This window comes from Erithacus rubecula, assembly GCF_903797595.1.
Source record: "Erithacus rubecula genome assembly, chromosome: 20".
Lineage (NCBI taxonomy): Eukaryota > Metazoa > Chordata > Aves > Passeriformes > Muscicapidae > Erithacus > Erithacus rubecula.
The window spans coordinates 8,512,959-8,534,778 of NC_136672.1; the positions used below are offsets into that span (position 1 = coordinate 8,512,959).

The window sequence follows — 21,820 nt, forward strand, 5'->3', positions numbered from 1 at the left end:
CCAGTTTACATTCCTGTTCCCTTAATTGCTATCTTGGGATAGTTCTGGAATTAAAATGTTTCAAATAACAGAAGAAAACAAGGATTAGTAAGTGCTGCAGTAGAAATGTAACTCCTTGAGTAACAGATGTGGTGAAATGTCACTTACATTCCACACTATTCTGATGAATTTTCTGTATCTTCCTTCTCACATTGCTGCTGGAGCCAAAGCCCTGAGCTTTTGGGAATCCTATTGAAATGCTTAATTAAGGCAGGACAAAACAAAAGTGCTTAAACTAAGCAACACAGAATCCTATGCCACAGGCATTGCTGAGGATTAGATTTTCTGTCAAGGGTGAGTTTTCATGCCTTTATGGAGTTTTTAAGTTGTTGATTGTCCCTTGAAGTTGTGAGCAGCTTCCACAGCACCCGGCAGCAGCTGGTGAGTTAAACTGTCACAATGGAAATCTTGTGTGGCAATAAGGTCACTTAGAAATAAACCTTCTTAATTCAGTAATCCAAATCAGGGTTGGCTTGGTGCGTGAAAAATTGCAGAGTTTTTCATGATGGCAAAGAGAGATTTAAAAATAAAGCTGTGTGAGATCAGCAGAGTTTTCCCTTGCACTGGACAGTCACTACTGCATTTTTCAGTCTGAAAAGCATCACCGAAACTGGTTCCTGAAACTAAAAGAGGAGATTAGCAGCTGTATCACTGGAGGTGGCCAGAAATTCCCAAACACGTTCCATTGTCATGCACATCCTTTACAGACCCTGCATCCCAGGGAACGTTTCAGCATCTCCCAAATCCCCTCCGGTTTACACAGCCAGGAAAACCAGGCTTGTTCCCCGTGATTTTTCCCTACACAGTGCCATAGGAGGGTAAGACTGTCCCCAAAATAAAAACGTGCTGGCCAAAGCAGTGTGGGTGTGTTATTCCCAGGTCACAGGTGATGCACCAGGGGGCTGTTCCCGATGGGAAGGAGCACATTCCCCGCAGGCAGGGCTGCTGGAGGCAGCAGCTTGGTCCTGCTCCAGGGGGTTGTCCAGCACTGATTCCCGTTTCCCCTCAGGCTGCCTCTCATTAGCATGAATCGGGGGAAGGGCATAAAAGACTCCAGTTCATTTTGAGTCTGGAAAATCTTTACTTCAAAATGACAACCCAAGTGTTCTGGCTCCTCTGCTTTGTCATTAGATCATCTTCTGGTAAGTCTGTTACCTTCAGAGTGGGGCTGGGGCACATCTGCCTTGGGAATCAGGGGAGGCTAAAAACATTCCTACAAACCTGCCTTTTCAGCAGGTAACAGCAAAAGAAAGAAACATTTCAACTTGTTTGTGGGATGGGAATGTAAATTGCAATATTTAATTTGTCAGCATTGGGAAGAATTAAGAACACCTGGCAGAAGCAGGCAGGGAGCTGGTGCTCTGTCCTGCCAGCCACTAGTGGCAGGTGAAGTTGGATTTGTTTCTGCATCTGGAATTTTTGTAATTTGTATGTGACCTTTCTCTTTTAGTCCCCTTCACCTGTAGCTCCAGGTGCCTGACTTTAACATGTTCAGTGTGCCTGCAGCAAGCTGTCCTGAGTGGATTTATTTCAGTTTTAGTGCCTCACTGACAGAACAGAAATAGCATTTACATCTGTTCCACTGGGATTTGGTTATGTTGCAGTCGTATTTCTTAGGTTGTAACAACTAGACAGGAATATGCTGGTACAGGAGGAGGAACCCCAAGGTCCTGAACAGATTGAGTAGAGAAAAATGAACTATTTCTTGATATAATCCGTGACTGAGGAGGCATAATGAAGTGGTAGAAGAGTTTATTTACACACCCCAGTCTGAGACACCTGTTCAGAGGACATAGCTCCACATGGAGCCATCTCCAAACCCCCCTTGCCTGCTGCTTTTGGCAGCTTGGACTTCTTCCACCCCTCTCTCCATGGACATTCTTTTGACTTTACGTGTGGCCAGCCCAAATATCAGGGAATCTTTCCCATGACAGCAGCTGGTGAGAGCACAGGGGGAGAAGTGGCAAGGTCAGCAGTTGAGTCAATTATAGGAGATAAACCAGGACGTTGCTCATCTGTGTATGTCAAATCTTTCTTTTCACACAAGGAGCTGGGATCAGCCTCCTACACAGAATAACCACGGCCATGAACACCAGACAGAGGCTGTGTGTGGGTGAGCTCTGTGAAAACTCTGCTGGCTCACTGCAGGCATGCAGGGAAGGGCTAAAGGAACAGGAAAATGGACTGCCAGGGGAAATTTCTCTCCTGCCAGGCTAAACCCTGGTCATTTTGCTTTGTGAGATTCAAGAGAACAAGGTGAAGGTATAAATGAAAGTGTGGGTGACTGCCCAGCTCATGTGAACAGTGCATTAAGTTATTTTTACCCTGGATTCCCAGATACTTCCTCTCTCTCTCTCAACCCATGTTGTCTCAAATTAAGCAAAGCCTTGAAATAATTGTTACTCAGCAGCACTGGTCTAATTACTGCTACTATATGCTCCAGTGAGAGATTCAAAAGTGTGGACAAAAACCTTTCTAGTAGCATCCAAAGCCCCTGAAGAGTCTGGATGACATTGTCAACAGGCATCCCATGGATGGGAAAATCAAATAGTTCTGCTGTCATGGTCTTTTAAACAAGCATCCCAAATGGCAACATGAACCTTGTTTCCTCAGATGCTCCCTGGAGATTCAGGGGTTTGAGAAAAGGGTTTGTTTTTAATTTGCAACAATAATAATGTAAAAATGCAAATCTCCTGTTTTGCTCACACAGCTGCATTCCCTGTACCGAACCTTCAATATCTGAATAGAGGAATGAGGAGCTCTACTGTGCTTCATCTATTGAGATGGGATGGATGCTTCATCTATTGAGCTATTTATTAGTACTTTGTCTTATTGTTGAAGGTCTTACGTATAGATTAGAGCTTCAAATCTTCCCATTCTGAAGCACTTGGAAAAAAAAGGCTTAAAACACTGATTTTGTTTCTGTTTTTTGGCCTGTAGGATCCCTGCCCTATGCTGAGAAACCCGGGCAGGCTCTCAGCAAAGATGTTTTTAGCTCAGCAGCTGCTGCTGCCGTGCGGGTGAAGGTGCCAGCGCGGGGCACGGGCAGTGCCAGCGGCAATCCCGGGCTCCCGGGGATGGCACCCGCCCTCCTGCAGCAGCCAAGGCCCCCGGGGATCCCCTCCCTCAACAATGACAAGAAGAAACGCGGGGAGCCTTCCCTGGAAAACAGCACGGGGCTGAGGAAGCCGCTGGGGCAGCCCAGGGGGGATCCTCCCGCCGCGCTGGAGCCGGGCCGGGCCAACAGGCGGCACACGGACCGGCGGCTGGCCAAGGCTGCCAACAGCCTGGGGGCTCCTGCCCTCCCCTCCCACACAAAGGGCACGTCCCTGCTGCAAGCTCAGCCTGTTCCAGACTCTGCAACACTGGAGTCAAACGAGCCCAGCACGCCGCACCACTTCAACCGAGCAGGGAAGGCAGTGCCCCACAAACAGCCCGAGCCCTTCGCCAGGATCCCCAAACCCTCCTGGGTCACCAACCGCTGGTCACCCAGCCCCAGCCACCTGGGGGAGCTGAGGAAAGGTAAGGGACAGGCTGCCAGAGCTTCCCAAAGGCTTTCATTGCAAATGGGATGAGAGCTGCCCAAAGGGGCCGTGTCTGTCCCTCAGGCTCTGCTCCTGTTGCAGATGCTGACAAGGAGAAGATGTGTCTGAGCGAGTGCAGGAAGGAGTGGGATGAAGTGGAGGCTTTCTGTGCCAGTGAGTTTGGTAGGTGGTAGGACCTTCTGTCCACTTGTCACTTCTACTTTTAAAATGCTGTGATTAAGATATGGTAAGTATGCTAAACAATTACCAAGTATTCAAAAATCACAGTTCTTCATAAACATACTTGCATTACCCTTTCCCTACCTGGGGCTAGTACTGTCCTTTTTTCTGTTTCCTCTGGATGTCCTTGTGTCTTTGTCCTTGGGACTGGTCAATGGAACTGAAAACACCAATCATTTTAGACACTCTCAGATTAAACATTTCAACTGGGTTATTTATCTCTTACTATTTAGAGCAAGTTTGATTTTGGAGATTGAAGTTTGAAACCAAGAAGAACTAGAACTGTGATTCTCCTTGAAGTTTCTTAGGATTCAGTGTCTTTAGTCTTTGTGCTCATATTGATACAACTAAAGGTGGCAGGAAACAGCCTGGTATTTTTGTTTAAGACTCTTTAAGGACAAACATTTTCTGACTGAAACCCTGCCTTGTGCTTACAGACTTGTGAAACAGATACCAACTTTTTCTCACAGTATTTTAAGAGATAAGGAAAATACAAGCCCAGTGGTAACAGATGTTTCCATTTGTAGAACATAAACACGTTAGGAGACATCTGTTTTCTCTAAATGGAGAAGCCAGGAAGTGCTTTTTACAAATGCTGTCCTGCTTTGGTTTTTACCACTCTCACACATTCCTGTCCCACATGGGCTTCACAGCAACCCGACCTCTGTGTGTTTTAGCCCTTAACCAACAGCTCTGCTCCTAAACTGAAAGGACAGGTAGGAAAAAGTCTGAGCAACAGATGAGCCAAAGTTCCACAGCAGCAGAGAGAACTTTTCCTTTCTTTACATTTACAGTGCAGATAAAAGAATAAATTACTGAATCAGAACTCTTCCCTTGAGGCAGGTGTAACACCAGGTACAGTAGCCCCACTAACATTGTGCTGTTTTCCCATCCCTGCACTCAGCTCAGCACTTGCCAGAGCCAGAAATTGGGAGAACAGCATGAAGTGCTTGTCTGAGCTCCCAACACAACCTACTTGGTGCTCTTATCTCTTGGTATGACAAGAGCCTTTTATTTCAAAAGCCAAACTGTTTCATTACCAGTCTGGCTTTTAAACTTCATTGTGAAGTTTTAAATTTGAAAATTTTACTTTGTTAGGTATATGTGTCCACTTTTTATATATCAGGATGTAAAATGGTACCAAACCCATTGCTTTCTTCAGTTAGAAACACCTCAAACCTGTAAAGCACAAGGTTTGCAAAGCAGCAATGACCTCACCAGATGTGATTATTTGAAGCAATTCCTACTGCCCACTCTTGAGCCAAAGGTTTGCTGCTGACACTTCCTTTACAGCATTTTAAATGACAACCTTCACACATACCCTGAAAATTGCCACGATATACAATCTGATGCTATTTTCCCCTCTCCCTTAAAACAGCAGTGAATGGAATTGTTTATAACCTGGAAAGCCTGGGGAATGGAGTCCAGTGGGTTACCCTGCTGGTAGACAGGGATGGATTGTACAAGATGAGTCGCCTGTACGTCACTCCTGACGCCGCCTTCTTCCGAGTTCACATCCTGGTTGTGGATACTTCAAACTGCAGTAAACCATGTCCAGACTTTAAACTTGGTAAATCCTTCCAGCTAAATCCATTCTGCTATTCCCCTGCATGCACTGCAATCTTAGTCTGCCCTACTTTAATAGGCTTAGGCTGGTTGTTGGGAAAATTTGGAAAAGTATTTACTCAAAGCTGAGGCCTTTTTTTCCTTCCAAGTTTCTCCAAACTTTCACAAGAGAACCAGCTGCATGAAGAAGTCAGGTACCAGCGTAGCTCTTAATTCTGTCCAGTTGCAAAATGATAGCAAGTTTTCAGGATTCCTAAAACAACATAAGCAAGAGCCTGAGCTGGTGTCTTTGTAAATCATTGTTTTCCTTTTAAGTGCAAGTTTATCAAATACCAGCATTTCCCCCAACAATAAATCATCATTTCCATGCCAGCACCACACCCAGGTCCCAGCAGAGCTCAGGGTGCCCAACATTCAGGGTGTTTCCACAGGCACAACTTCACATCTGTTCCCACCCCGGTGCTCTCAGAGTGACCCCCGTTCATTCCTTGTGGCTCAGCAGCCCTGTTTGTTTTGTTTTGCTGTTGCAGGCAGCAGGTCCATCCTGATGGCTCTGTTTGTTTTGTTTTGCCTGTTGCAGGCAGCAGGTCCATCCTGATGGCCCTGTTTGTTTTGTTTTGCCTGTTGCAGGCAGCAGGTCCATCCTGATGGCCCTGTTTGTTTTGTTTTGCCTGTTGCAGGCAGCAGGTCCATCCTGATGGCTCTGTTTGTTTTGTTTTGCCTGTTGCAGGCAGCAGGTCCATCCTGATGGCCCTGTTTGTTTTGTTTTGCCTGTTGCAGGCAGCAGGTCCATCGTGATGGGACACATCTACCACAAGCGCCGGCAGGTGCCCGCCGAGCTGCTGCCAGCCCTGCGCGGGCGGCTGCGCCCGGGGGACGGCTGGGTCGGGAGCAGCAGCAGCTACGTGAGGAGATTCAACAGGAAAAGGGATCTCAGGGTGAGGGCAGCACGCTCCAAGTGTCCATAAGGCTCCAGGAGCTCCGTGCAGGATGTGGGAGCAGCGGGATCCACGCTCAGAGCACAGCTGGGCATGGGCAGCGCTCCCTCCAGAACCGCGATCCAACACTTCTGTGCCTCGAGCAGGCACCCCTGGTGAGGTTCAGCACAGAAGTCAGGAATGGGAATGGGAATGGTAACTGGCTGTGAATTTGCTCCAGCTGCTTTCAGAAACACAGGTTATTGTTGCTTTCCCTGCTGCAGTGTGCCTTGAATAATCTGTAATGCAAAATTCCGGAGCTTCGTCCTCAGTACACAACAACTGCACTTTGAACCCTTCACCTTGAACACAGATGATACCACAGCTTTATCTGCACAGGATGCTCACTGTGCTTTCACAGTTCTGCCTAAAGTATCACATGCATTTGATTTCAGAGAAACCAACACCACTAAGCACCATTTATATTATTTTTGTCCCCTCAACCGTGTTCATGGTATTTCTAGAAATTACACCATTCTTCCAGCAGAGCTGGGTGTTCACACAAAGCACACAGAATAGAGTGTAATAATTTGAGTATATGAACACACTGACTGAAAGCAAATCAGGAACTGCAAAACACAAATACAGGGAAGGAAAAATGAGCATGTGCTGCACACACTGGGTGTGCCTGGGCACTTCATCCCAGAGCTGTGCTGAATGCCATTCCCCAAGAGAAATATTGCCAAGATTGTACTTGCACAAGAGTAAAGTTACTTTTTTTAAATCAAAAAGACAATGTGTTAGTACCTTTAATGTGGTGAAATTGAGATGTTTGTTGCTCCCAGTCAGTATTCACAGATAATAAGCCTGTAAAAGAAACTAATAAAATGCTCATGAGGTTCTGCTTTCAATGTTTCCTGGGTTCTGGAAAACCCAAAAAATTTGTTGTAATGATGTCACACAAAGGCACCTCCTCGTGCAACAAGTTGGCTGAGGATTTGATACATATTTATATTAAGAAATTTTTAAAATGCAGCTTAAAACCCCACATGCACAGTGATATGATGTGACCTGCCACAGGAAGCAGTGGCTTCCGTAGAAGCATTTTGTGTTTTGAAACGAGGTAGTTCTGACACACTGTACTTATCACACATCTCTGCAGCTTCATTTAGTATCACTGGAAAGCCATGGAGCAGGGGATGGGATAGGATGGGCTATGCTGCATCAAGTATTTCTTGGTATGGAGCCAAATACCAAAACCAAACATCCCATATTTGGGACCCAAATGGTTTTCACTGCAGGATAGAAATTTACTCATAGTATGAGTCCACCTAAAAAGTACCATCACTTTTGGTATGTGAAAGATTTTGCATGGAGCACATTATGGATTGATGGAATTTTCCTGAGAAAATGTGAGGGGGTTTTGATTTGGCAGCAGGACTGTTCTGGCAATGAATCAAAGCCCCAGAGCGACTGGGAGGGACAGAAGAAGGAAGGGTTACATGTGCATCTCGAGTTTCTTTGTTTCTATTTTCAGGGGAAGTCCAGGGACTAAGCAGCAACTCCTCCAGGCCAGAGCAGCAGCCCAGCCCCATTCCCATTATCCTGCTCCAGCCCAGGGGAGTGTGTGCACAAACCCAGCACAAACCTCCCTGTGCTGCCTCTGGGAAGAGACAAGCACAGGACACCAGGGCTAAGGACATCCCAAGCCAGAGTTCAGTGCCCATAACTGACACAAAACTGGGACACAGATGTTGCTCTGGGAGCCTGAAAAGCCATTTATCCATTTATCCTCCTGTGCTACCAAGTCCTGTTACCTTTCCCTTCTTGATTGGAAGGACCCTCCTTAAAATGCTCCCAACAAATCCCTCTGTGTCACAGCCCTGCTGAGACAGGGCTGGAGCAGGAGCAGGACTGTTGTCACCAGGCTCATCACATACTAAACAATCCTCCTGAACAATTCCTAGATTGACAGGATTTCCAGTCTTGCACTTGCTATCCCCAAACCCTCCCAGCAATAACCACACTGGGAACTGGATGGCACTCATGTTCAACAACTGCCATGGTAATTTTGGTACCTCACAGTCAATAATTTCCTTTCCAGCAGGATAAGTATGGAAAATCCTGCTGCCACCACACAGAAGTCTTGGTGTAAAGGAATAACTGTTCTCATCCCATCTGTCCAGGGCTTTACTCAAGGCTTTAGGGTAAATCCAACTTCTTACTGCACTTTAAATCTCCATTAACTTCTGCATGAACTAAACTGAGGTTGAGGACACTTGCTTCAAATCTGAGGAGATAGAAAAGGAAAATCAAACTGGCACAGCTCACATTATCAATATCTCACAACATATGACTATTTCAAAACAACGGTTGCAATAATTTATAAAATACAAAGAGGACAAGGACTGAGCAGAGATCACAAACCTTATGAACTTTATGCTTGATGGCAGCTGGGGATTAATTACAAGTGATTTATTTCCTGTAACACCATTTAACTATAAAACATCACCACTACTAAATCCAGAGAAGTACCTTGACCTGCCCAATGGGAACTGAACACACTGAAAGAGGCTCCCAGGGAATCAAAAAATGGTTTGGGTTGGATGATTAAACAGCAGCATTAAATTATATGTATGGATTATTTCCCTACTCAGCCTGATTCACAGTTACATATGATCTGGCAAAGCCAAGACCTATATCCAATAACATTATCAATGTTTCATTAGAAACACCACCAAATCCATGTCAAACACATTACTTTATTTGTCTAGGATGACGTGTTCTATAAGGTACAAAAAAGTACTCTTCAGTTTGCCACAATTTGTTAAAAACAGCAATCTATTGCCTACAGGTATGAAAGGTTTAAATCATGTCAATATGGATTTAGGTATGAATAAATAGTACAGAAATGCTGAGAAATTGGGATGAGATGCAGGATATGTCCCAGTGCTGTTTTTCCTTGTCCCATTAAAAACACAATGCTTACAATATGCAGCATTTTTTTAAAACTTCAAAGGACAACATAACCTAAATGCAACTACTCTTCTTTGACTTTCAGAAGCATAAATGGATTATTGTTTCCACACTGAACAAATAGTAATTTTTACAGATAGGTTAAATGACAACGTTTGTATGTACAAAAACACACAGGTTTTTAGTAGATAAAATCCCCCCAGAAGAACCTGAACACCTGAGCTGGAAGTGTAAGAAAGGGTGGTCAGTAGCAACATCTTTTTTAAGAAAAACAACAGAGGAGGTTCTTGCATAGCAAGGTGTGAGGTTAAACCCAAAAAGAGCTTATCCATAAATCAGGAAAATCCCAGACCACTGCAGAACAGAAGTTGATTGTGAGTTAGTGCAAAAGCTGGCCAGCTGGGTGAGGAGCTGCAGAGAAACCAGGGCAGGGAACTACAGACAGGTACCAGAGGAAGTCAGTCACACACAGAGAAAGAAAAGCCTCCTCATCTGCAATTTGCCTCTTCTTGGGCTCCAGCTGATCTCCCAGGGCAGCGCTGCTGGCACAGGAAACAGGAGGCAGCCCCGAGGCTCCCGGGGTACAATCACAGAGCACTGCACACACCACTGAGCTCTGGGGACAGGGACACCTCCCAAACACCTCCTGCCCTCCACAGTCCTTCAGGCACCCCTGTGGGAATGCTCTGCTGGGATAACAGGGCTGCAGCTCCCTGGCCATTCCCACCCCTGCTCCTTGCACTCCCTACACTCCTGCACAGATCCCCAAAGTGTCTCACACACGTGGCAGCACACACTCAAACACACCTACGGCTGTGGGGAGAACAATGATCTCCATTTATTTTGTTTCATATACATCCATATTTTGAATTTTAATACAAAAGAAAAAAAAAATTAGAATCTGACAAATGTTTACAAACAAGATACCTTCAAATAGATTTTACTCAGTTCAGTCTGGTGCAGAGTAAATGACAAATTGTACTGTTTGTTATATTCAAGGCAACAGAGTCTGTAGTCCATGACCACTCAGCCCAACTTTTATGCAAGCTTGTTTTTATCTACCATGAATGATAAACTCCTTGTTGATTCCCAGTCCTGTGTGTGTGCACATGTGTACATAGCAGCTCCTTTCATAGAAAGAAAAGACATCTAGAGGTCTTCTTGTACTTTTACCTACAGGAATCATGTTAAGATACAGAATGGATTACATGGAACCGGGGCTGGATTTTATAAGAAAAAATAATTAGCTGACAAATGAGGGCAGCAATAAAAAAGCGTCTTTTTTGCAACAATAAATAAATACAGTCAAAGTTTTCTGTGTGGACTTTAAACCAGCTTCTTCACTGAAGAACAGACGTGGCATTTCCATGGAGTTAATCGTGACCCCATTTACTGTATCTTTTTTCTTGCTTTCTTTCTCTCTCTCCTTCAAGAAAACAAAGTTTTCCTGCTTCTGCCACAATAGTACAACAATTTGATCTTGACAAGAAAGTGGTGCTGCTGATTTTTATTTCTTTGTCCTTTGGACAAAATAAGCCAAGAATATTATTTGACTGTTGTGACCAATAAAAACGCAGTTTACATCAAGTCTTGTCAGGATAACCTGACTAAAAACATCTGGCTCCTTAATTAAAAATTGTCAGACAACCAGATCCTTGCTCGTGTGTTTGGTTAACACGCTGAACTCTAAGAAGCTGTAGACTGCAGTTTGTTGTTATGGGACCTGCAGAATACAGAAGAAAGTGAAGAATTAAGCACCCTTCAGTTTGGAGAACACAGTTGCTGCAAGGTGTTGCCAAAAATAAATCACAATGAGGGAATTACCACCATGTTGCTTTCATTTATTTTTTTTCCCCTTGAGAAAAAAATAGTAATTCTCGTTCTGAATTTTAAGCCCATTTTCTCCTCCAGAATACAAATATTTCAGTACTTGTAAAATGCAGTGTGTCACTGGGATTTTCCAGAATGCCTGAAATCAGTTTTACTCACATATTTACAAAATAGTAGTCCATCACAAGGAAAGCAAAAAGACATTTTTAGTTGTGAATATTTATAAGATCTACTTTGCTCAAATTTATTCAATAAGTCTTTGGATTAACTTACTAGAAAAAAAAAAACCCAGCCATGTTAAAATCACATTTTTCCTAAGCAGAGTTCAGCAAAACTCCTCTTTGACATTCACAGTTTTATTAGTGACTTAAACTAAAACAACAGAATACAAAGTTTCCATGATGAATTTTCCTTTTTCTCAATACAGTATTTGAGGAACTCAACAGTTTTTTGTTAATACAGTTATGTTCACCAGTGTGACTGCTGGCAACAAAAACAACATTTACTTTTTAGACAAATTATCTGGATTTTTAGGGCTGTTTAATGTCATTGGATTGTACAATAAAGTGACCCCAACATCCAGTTCTGATTCCAGTTTAAAAAGTTCAGACTAAAGATATCACAATCTGCAAGAAAAGAAAGAAGACGGATGGTATAAATGAAAAACAACAATAAATAAGATGCAGCAATGAAATCAGTGGGCAAGCACAGGGAGTGCTGGGGACCCAGCTAATGGCAGAGACACAAACATGGGTTGAAAACCACCTGACAAAAGACATTATTACAGTATTAAACTGGAAAAAAAATGCACATCCTTTTTTAGGAATGTCCATGTAAGGGAAATGCTCTAAATCAGCCCATCTTCAAAAAAATAATTTAAAAGTTTAATTTTGAAAGGTAAATTTTGAATGTTTTATTTTTTGTACTCTACTTTAAACCTTACTTACTCCCCTGTTTCAAAGCTGGTAAATGATAAAAAGATGAGAGAAGGAGTAACACTGAAGTATTTTAATTTCTTGCATTGGATTATAAGCTTCAGGATTGTCTCTTATTAGCATGAGAAGTATTAACTGCAGAGTAGAACATCAGCACAACTCAGACACACTGTTTGTCCTGATCAGAAATTATTAAGTTTTCTGCAGCAATGAGTTGAAATGTCACTCGAATTTTGCAAACTTATGACACCCCCCAAACTTTTAACAACTCTTTTTGAATAAATATTCCAAAATAACCTTCATGAAATCACATTTAAGCCTCAATTTTGACAAAGTTTTCCAGGAAAGCGCTCAGAGCAGCAAATCCCAGTGTGAATGCAATTTAATCTTAGAAAGGAGATTTCAGGGGTCAACACAACACCTGTGGTTAGGAACACTCCAACTTACCTGCTTGCCTTAAATCCTTTTAGTTTCTGTACAAAGAAAGACTCAAGAACTTCTGCACACTGGTAGAAAGGGGAGTCACTTGGATTGTAGTAACGGCAGTTATCAAAAATTTTGGTCATGTCTGCCACAAACTCTGTGACCTTTTTGTAGTAGCGTTTCAGGATTCTTTCTTCCATGGTAGCAAGGTCTTTAAAGAAACCAAAGATTGTTTTAATGAGAGACTTTTATCCTAAATAGAAATCTACATCATCAAGACTGTGGGAAACAAAGCATTATCCAGGAATTCTGGCTGTGACTGGTGACAGCAGCAGGTCTCCCTCAGAAGAGACACTTAGGCATGAATATGTTGTGAATATGGAAATTCATTAAAATGCAAGAATCACCATAGCATCACCTCCTTCTCAGCCTCTGGAGTACATATGCCAACCTTTGGAGGAAGAGCTCATTACAGAGACAGAAAAGAATTGTCCTCTTTGAATAAAGAAAATTTAAAACCATGAATTCTATCCTATTGCTGCACTGACTTCCACATTCATCTGTGAGACTGGAAGTATTTAGGGAGAAGGAGTCAACCTAGAAGCAGATAAAACAGCCCTCATGAACTTCTGAATATATCAGTGAGAAATCACAGTGTTTCAGCACCTAACCTGTGTATTTTGCAAAATATGGCTGGAACATGTCAGCAGGAAATTAACTTGCTATTCCAAAGCCCAAACCCACTCACTCAGGCTGTTTTCACCAACACTTACCCATTGGTTCTTTGATGACACCATAATAATCTGGTGCATCGTTGGGATCTACTGGTTCTAGGAATGGCCATGCCATTTTGTGAGCCTAGCAGGGAAACAGGAGAGAATAAAAACATAAAATTAAGTTAAATTAGGCACTACTAATAGGTAAATATTTTCATCCTTTTATCTGTTGGGGTCTGGAGTTGAATTTCAGGAAGAAGTACAGGATTATATGAAAAAGGAACCAGTTCTCATCTGATGCCTGGGTAAAGTTTTAAATGTCAGTGACCCAGTAGTTGAGCTTCAAAACAGGAAACTGAAATTCAGACATAACAGGATACTGTGCTGAACAGGCTGCATGGAAAAGAACAACATGAATTTACTGAGAGTGCTTTCAAATACCCTGAAATTAATATGCTTTTATAACTGCATGCAAAGTACACGACAATGCAAAATATTACTTAGAGGATTTCTGTTACCATGATTTTAAGAATTTTACCAGAATACTTAAAAATTCTTTACCATGGTAGCAGAAAAAGCCTATTTGTGAGTGACAGACAAACCAGAAATATCAGACATTATTCTTATTATCAGGATGCCATCATTTACATGCTGATAATGATCACCCTGTGAGAACACTCCTGAAATCTGGTAACACTCAATTAAAGTAAGGAAGTGTGGATCACAACCCACAGAAAACTGATCTGAGAACAGAACACTGCACCTTCCATACCCTGTGCAGTTGGGCTCCCACTCTGCTTTTTGGGATTCTAAATCTGCTTCCTTTAAAAGCCTTTCCCTGAAGGGATTGTTTAGTTTCACCCACTCAGGAGCAGTGATTTACTAATTATTGCAATTATTCCTCAGCACAATAACACCAAGCAAGTTTGCAGCTGACACAGCGGTAGAGTTTTGCCATTCCCTCAAATCTCAGAGCTAATAAAAATAATTTAATAATAAATTCCTCCCAAACTGAGATTTCCCACTCCCTGGTGCTGCCAGCCTTGTCCTCACCTGCAGGGAGCGCAGGACCCTCCTCAAGCCTTCATAATCTTTATCTGTGAGTGGACTGAGCACAGTCATGGCATCCTCTGTGGACTGGCACTGGGGACACACGTACTCGTCGATGAGATCGGCCTCGCTCTGCAGGATGCCCACGCAGCGCCCGTGGTACCAGTTCTGACACCGGTCACAGCCTATGTAAAATCTGCAAGGGCCAAAACAAATGTCAGTGGCTTCATCTATTGCAAGTCCAGGTTACATTTAAACACATAAACCTGCCATCCCCTGCACACAAGCAGATACTTGGTATGATTAAAAGCAACAGGTAACATCAGGTTTCAGTGACAAATTCTACTCCAACTGCTTTTGTATTTACAGACCGTTTCAAAACACGTTCCTAAATTTTATACTTTCAAGCAATCAAGATTACAAAAATAATTCCTCTGCTTTAGAGATGAAAGGAACAGTGTAAAGCCAGAAGCCTCACCCAGCCAGTATCCAAACCAATTCAAGATGCATTTTGCACAAACTGGACTACAACTAGGGCTTGTTTCACTCCATACAAGCACTTTTCATATGGAAGCTTCAGCCTTGTAACTGAATACAGAGGGAGTATTCTATGACACAAAGCCTTACAGTAAACAAATGTATATAATTCACATATATACAATCACATACAGACCATATACCCCCATACTAAAATTATGCTCTCCAGACAGATCAGATTAAACCACAAAAAAATTCACTAAACTTAGCATTTGTATTTTAGTCTTTCTAACCATCCCCTGTTAAATAAAATTAAAAAAAAAAAGAAAATAAATCCCAATTTAAAGTACATGGAGTTTTAGTAGTTTGTTATTAAAAAGAAAAACCACAATACATTTTAACCACCCTGAGGGACTTCACTTTTCCTAAACATTTACTAAACACAAACATTTGGAAGGGGGAGACAATTACTGGAAAGCAATTTGTATTACGAATGAATACAATATATGCAGAATAACTCGTTTTTTACTCTTTGCAAGGAACAGGAAAGCACAGTCAGAGCAGTTTTGCTACCTAGACATGGAATAAGAGGTTCTTATCCGAACTCACTGCGACTCATCATAAGGTGTTCTGCAGATACAGTACAACTCCTCACTGCTGCCCTCTTGTGCCCGTTTACACTCATTACAGATGTACACATCCATTTTCTTAGCCTCCTTTTCTGTGATTCCAACACATTCTCCATGATACCAGTTAGTACAAAGATCACAGCCAATATAGAACCTAAAAGTGTTCACAATGAAAATGACAATGTAATTGTCATTTCAAATGGCATGGCACTTTTCCCTGCATTTCTCTCTGATGTGCTTGATGCTGTGCTACTTTCTGTCTCAGCTTCCTATCCTTACATCTCATGCTGCAGCTAGACTGGCAGTAAGGTCACTTGGGTCAATTTTAATTTGACAATTCATCAAAATGCACATGTATTAATATGTACATATTAATATGTAACTAGACTTTGACAAAGCTATGGGCTAAAAATCTACTGTCTTCAACGTGTGTGTGAAAAACTATCAAAGGCACAAAAAGACAAGGCCAAAGGAAAAGGTTTACATTTTCAAAATTGCAGCTCAAAAGCCACTGAAACATTTCTTTAAGGTTTGAAAATGTAGGTCTCAGTTAATTTTTAAAAAACAAAAGCAAAGCGCAAACACCAACTAGGAGTTACGAGTACACTACAAGAACATGCAACCAGCAGTGTGTAGGTACATCTTGGTGTAATGATACAAAAGAAAATGGGGTCAGGGCATGATTGTCAATTTTAAATCTTGGTGGGGGTTCTTTTGGGGGGTTGCTGTGCACTGAAAAACTGATAATAAACTACTTAAAACTGTGACATAGTGGAATTTTGAGTGAATAATGTCTCCTCTCAGACACAGCTGTGTGACAGAACCAGGTATGGTATGACACAAAGTGAAGGGAACCAGGGACAGAATCATGGGGATGGGACCTTGCACAGAATGATGTGACAAAAGTGTAAAATATTATGCCAGGATGTTTGTAACTTGTGTATGGATCCCTCAGAACACACCTATGAACCAGTGACAACCAGATGGGCGACGCTCACATCCATACTCTGCCTAAGCAAAAGCAAGTGGACTCAGAAGCTCCATCCTCCTGGATTTTGGAGACCTCAACCCCCTGCCAAGTGCTGCTGTAGCAATTCCTGCCACCCTGTCAGGCTGCAGGCAACACCCTGGGGACACCACAGCACCAACAGGGCAGTAGCTACCCCACGTTCCACAGGAAGCATCTCTGATTTCCTGTGCCTCTGCACACATCTTGGGCACTCAGATCCTGCCTTTTCTCTTGTTTTTCACTCAGGCAAGTCCTAAAAGAAGTATCACACAATCCAATTTCCATAAAGAATGGCTAGATATAGATTCTGACAACAATCAGCAACTCAGCCTGTGCCCTCCTCCCAAGAGAGGCTGTGTCTGCTCCTGGTGATGTGGGAGCACATTTGCATCCAGGTGTAGATGCTAATCCCTACCACTGGAATGTGGAGCAGGTGCCACATTATGATTTAACAAATAAGTTGGAATCTAAGTAGGAATCTTAGAAAGATATCCTTACTGACCATCCTTGAAAACACCATCAGCAAATCCCTATAATCCTGGAGTATAATGAATGAGAACTAAACGTAAGAGATTTGCAATAAAAATACACAGCACAAAACAACTTACAAGGTATTAGTAAATCAAAGAAAATACACTGGGTATTCATAAAATACCACAACTTGGCTTTTCAAGTAGCACATCTATCTTTTCTGAAGTAGAAAAGAGACACCAGCACAAAGAAGACAATCCAATGCCTACAGATATATGAAAAAACTTATAAAAAAACCTCTCAGTAAACTTTTAAAACTTGACTAATTCCTTTGCAAAGAATGAAAGGATTATGTACTGCAACAGTACAGACATCATTTGTAGGAACATCAAATATAGAATTCACAAAAAACAAAGCAGCAGTGCTCAATCATATTACTAAGGATACCACTGAGTTACTGATATTCCATTTTCTTGAAATTTTGTTCAGTGCACTGAAGCACAGTTCTCAATTCAAGCTAGCAAAATTCACTCTATGACCACTGGAGTCAACACAAAGTCTGCCAAACAAATCCCTTTGCTCACTCACTAAGTCCAGATGCAATAACACAAACCTTGGGTATCACAACAAGAGAACAAGGTCTCTCCTAAGTACACTGGGTGGCCTAAAACCTGACACAAAGTTAAGTGAGGCTGGGGATGTCCCTCAAGGTGACAGTGACATAACAGCCAGAGCATCATTCTGCTCTTCCTGCAGCACTGGCAGTCCAGGGAGCAGCCTCATTTCCCACACTGAAGTCAGTGCAATGGTCAGAGCTACTCAAAACCAAGGTGAAAAAAACCCTAAATATCTCAACTTTGTTAAAAGACATAATTAAAACCCAAAAAAGGCTAGAAGGAAACTCAAGAGGACCCCTAGTCCTGGCCCTAAATTTGGAATAAAGAACCATGACCCTTGGAGTGAAGGCATCACTCTGGATCTGTGGTTTCCCTGTTATCAGCCCTTAAAGTACCATCAAATGGTACCAGTTCACACTTCTGGGTATTGTCCCTTACTTGGAATTGCTCTGAAGACAAATTTATCATACATACATCTCTACACAGCTCTCAGGTGTTAACCATTACTAACTACTGCTCTTAGTTACCTCTAGCTTAAACAGCAACATGTAGCACTATCCCCTGGGATCCACTGGATTCTCCACTCCAGCACCTTCACAAGTGCTGTAACTTTTCCTCAGAGTCAGAATCAAACTACAGAGAACTGCAGTTTTCACTTTGTCAGATGCTTAAATGTTCATTTTTATCAATCCTGGCATGCAAATAATAATTCATGGAAACCATTTCTCCCTGAAACATTGTCCAAAGTGAACTGCAGTCCAGTGACTCAGACCCCCCTTTACTGGGTACTGCCCTACAAAAACAAGTAATTTATTGGAAGACGGTACCAAAGCTATTTCTGAAGAACATCAGCTACTTCACAAGAAATTGCTCAAACCAAATTGTCACTTGCTTCTGAGGCAGAGGCAAAACAGCAAAAGAAAGAGTAACAGAGCGGAGGGGAAAAAAAGAAAAGAGTATGTGCATGTGAGACAGGAAGGTCACACAATGGAGACATGCAAACGAGTAAAATATAAACCACGCACAGTAACAGTATCAATCGAGTATGTTAATACTTGTAACTGCTAGTGGAAAATAGAGATTTTATTCTCTAAGCTCAGTGATCCCTGCAATAACCTGCCACTAGCTCCACTTCTAGCACTACCTGGTGCTAAGAGCTGACACTAAACCTAAAGCTAAGGACATGCAGGAGGGGCTGTGGCACCGCTACTCACTTGGACTCGTCGTAAGGCGTTTTACAGATGCAGTAAAGCTTTGTGTCCTTCTTCGTTTCCTTTGAGGTAGTAGAAATCATTTTCTTTTTCTTGGACTTGGATGCTGAGGAATCTTTCTCCTCCTCTCGTTTCCTCTTCTGGGAGGAGACAGGCAGGGGGACAGTGGTGGAGGAGGAGGAGGTGACGCTGGCTGCTGGCAGCTGTGGCGGTGCTGGTGGCACTGGTGGCGGCGGTGGCGGGGCGGCGGCGGCGGCCGCGGCGGCTGCGGCTGCTGCAGCAGCTGCTGCTGCCTGGGCTCGCTCTTTCTCTTTCTTAATTTTAGTCAAGTCTTTCTTTAGCTCCTCCTGAAGTGTATTAAATGAATAAATAGAAGGAAGCACTTCATATGATTATTGCAAGACAGGGTTAAAATCTAGGCAAAAAGTCCCAATCTTAAGGAAAAGAAAACAATTAAATCCATTTAAATATGCATTCTTTTCATGTTCTGAACCTACAGTTCACATAATATCAAGGGATGACCCTCTTGGACTGCAATGGCACGCTGGCTGTAACTTATCAGAAGCTGTTTCATGAAAGAAGGTAATTTCAGCCCGGAAGAAAACCAAGAGGCCCTCAAAGGAATATGAATAGCTTCAGAGAAATCTACAACCACAGCTTCTTCCTGTAAATTTCCTTAAAATCTCACTGAGCAAACAGACAAAGATTAACACAGAAACGCTCTCCCTAAGCTTAACATCAAATTAGCCTTTGAAACTCTGTCCTTACCTGCACTTCAATCTGTAGATCTTTGTCCAGAAGTGCTCTTTTTTTCAGTATTTCAGCTTTCAGCTGCTCTTTATGCTTGAAAAGCAGAGCTGAGAGCTTGGTCGCGTTCTGTTTGCTCCGTTTCTGCTCCACGCTCTCTTCTCGCTTCCGTTTCTTAGCTGCCTGTTTTTCTTCTTTGTCTATCTTATCCAGAATATATTTCATCACTTGGTTGCACACAATCATTCTGGGGAAGGAATGAAGGAAAAGGACATTGTGCTGAGCTGCCTGTTTATTTAGAATAATGCAGAATCAATTCTCCAGTCGCTGCAAGCTCATTATTGTATTTCCTAAGATGTACAAGGTAAATTTAGCAACACCCAGTGCTTCCACTCCTGCTTATTTACTAGAGCACTGCTGGGAGAGATCAAGTCCCTTGTTAGGCTCAAGAGGGCCAGTCCCAATTTCACTTAAATGATCTGAGTACTAATTGTTCCTCCCCTCCCCCATCCGACTCCCAACAAAGCTTTGGCTTTAGTAGGATGAGAGACATTTTCACTCAATTCAGTTTCCACAATTTGTTTGAGAGAGCTGCATTTTTATTCTGATGTAGGATGAAAGTGAGTTGGAAGCCTGTAACTTCTTCAAAACCAGTTCTATGCTACAGTGACCAGGAAATATTATAATACCAAGATTTTGTGTTTTGGCATGAGGACTGACAAACACTTTTCACTGCATAAAATTTACTACAAACAGTTCCAAGTTTCTCCACTAATGACAGCTCAAGATTAGTTTTTTGTCTGCTTTTTGTACCTTCAACTATAAATCTATTTTCCTGCTCACTTGTTTTGCACCTTTCATTTATTGCACTTTATATTTCAATTAGAAAATTAATGCATTTTGGTTCTTCTGAATATACTTTTCCCTTCCCCATTCTTTTCCAAAACCATTAGAAAATCAAATGCTTCTCGTTGCCAGAGTGACCATGAAAAATCAACTCCCACTGAGCTGAGAGGAAACAGCAGAATTGCAATGGCCAGGACAAGCAGCTGCTGGCAACTCTATGGCCTCAGACATTTTGTCCTTTGATAAGACAGCTGGATTTTGATGACAAATGGAATATGTAGATAAATATTTGTAGGGCCATACAATTTTGTTTAGTTTGCTCTTTATACATGCACTGTATCTCCTTGATTTAGTCTGGTTTTTTCACAGACTAAAGGTCCCCACATTGTATTTTTGAGGAAGAATAAATCAGTGAGATGGAAAGGCAGATGCAACACCAACCAAACTAGTGGGAACTATTTTTTTCATCTTTCACTTAAATTGGACTTTTTTCAGTCAAAACACCTATTTGGCTGTCTGACACCACGAAATGAAGAGCATATCCAATACATCTTTTTCCTTATGCAACTGTGAACAGTAAAGGAGTGGCACCCAGGGATAATGTTGTAATCAACTGAGCTTGTGATTTGATGATCAAAATTTTATAGAACATACTCTTCTTTTTCTTAGTATCTGACACACACTTGTGATTATCTAATTGGAGCAACTGCATGTGTGAAAAGGAGTCAAAATAATCCCAAGACAAATGACAAACACTCCAAATTTCTGTTTAGCAGCTTCAAGCATAAAATCTCTCAGTTTGACAATCTGTCTTCCAACTCTTCAGCTCCTTCTGTAGAGTGGGATGTGCAGGGACAAGAATGGAAACACATGGCCATGATAAAGGACAAACAAAACCCAGGCTTTTTTCTTTTTTTTTTTTTAGCAGAAACATTAATTCCTCATTCTGCACTCTTTTACCTGACTTAGAAACTGTGGCCAGTTTCAAACACAATATGAGACATTATTTAAAAAAACAGATTATTAAAATGAAATTGAGATTATGTAAAATGAAATAAGTATCATTATGAAAGATACTTTTAAGAGTTACTCTAACCAATTTCAAATAGCAACACTTCTTTACGCAGGCTTTTAGAGACCAGCATTTCATTATGATAAAAGATGCAATAAATTAAAAAATTGACATCTATGAATGCATTGTGATGCACATTCACCTCTGATTTTCTTCCCTCTCAGCTGGAGTCAATGTCTTCTTCTGCTTCAAATGTTCTATGACAGCATTCTGCTTCATAACCACCTGTGATGATACAGAATCCAAAAGAAAAGATGAGAACTTAGCCAGTATTTCACAGTATTATGGGGAGAAACAGGACATTCCCTAAATTAAAGTGTAATTTATTTCACTGAATGACAAAATAAAGCTGATTTTATCAGGGAAGCAGTGCCTGTTTAAAACAATTATTTGAAAATTGAAAAAGAAATTAAAAAAGAACACCACCACCCCCAGATATTTTGCTTATGTCAAGTTTGAACCCAGGGACTAAATGTAAATTGACTCTATTTCCTCTGTGACTGGTTGTTTTATTTCAAAAGTGGT

General features: G+C 41.9%; 2 protein-coding genes across 15 annotated transcripts in view; one reads left to right on the plus strand and one right to left on the minus strand.

The window, feature by feature from the left end:
- The window catches only part of LOC306810700 (UPF0450 protein C17orf58 homolog), an 8,443-nt gene extending 1,378 nt beyond the window's left edge, over positions 1-7,065 (plus strand). The window contains exons 1-5 of one of the 2 annotated variants that reach the window (XM_079323580.1): positions 962-1,181; positions 2,980-3,561; positions 3,666-3,746; positions 5,182-5,373; positions 6,150-7,065. In XM_079323580.1, the coding sequence (XP_079179706.1) occupies positions 1,130-1,181; positions 2,980-3,561; positions 3,666-3,746; positions 5,182-5,373; positions 6,150-6,337 (1,095 nt within the window). In that variant the 5' untranslated portion in view covers positions 962-1,129 and the 3' untranslated portion in view covers positions 6,338-7,065. Of the gene's footprint in view, positions 1-961; positions 1,182-2,979; positions 3,562-3,665; positions 3,747-5,181; positions 5,374-6,149 lie in introns of those variants that run through there. The other variant, XM_079323581.1, reaches the window with a different exon arrangement.
- Positions 7,066-10,078: 3,013 nt separating this feature from the next.
- BPTF (bromodomain PHD finger transcription factor) overlaps positions 10,079-21,820 on the minus strand; it is a 50,822-nt gene continuing 39,080 nt past the window's right edge. For 11 of the 13 annotated variants that reach the window (XM_079323777.1, XM_079323772.1, XM_079323775.1 and 8 more), the window contains 8 exons: positions 21,438-21,520; positions 19,399-19,624; positions 18,634-18,977; positions 15,303-15,476; positions 14,220-14,412; positions 13,224-13,308; positions 12,475-12,661; positions 10,079-10,985 (listed from right to left, as the gene is read on the minus strand). In XM_079323777.1, coding sequence (XP_079179903.1) covers positions 10,949-10,985; positions 12,475-12,661; positions 13,224-13,308; positions 14,220-14,412; positions 15,303-15,476; positions 18,634-18,977; positions 19,399-19,624; positions 21,438-21,520 — 1,329 coding nt within the window. In that variant the 3' untranslated portion in view covers positions 10,079-10,948. Of the gene's footprint in view, positions 11,719-12,474; positions 12,662-13,223; positions 13,309-14,219; positions 14,413-15,302; positions 15,477-18,633; positions 18,978-19,398; positions 19,625-21,437; positions 21,521-21,820 lie in introns of all 13 variants that reach the window. The other 2 variants (XM_079323779.1, XM_079323782.1) reach the window with 2 other exon arrangements.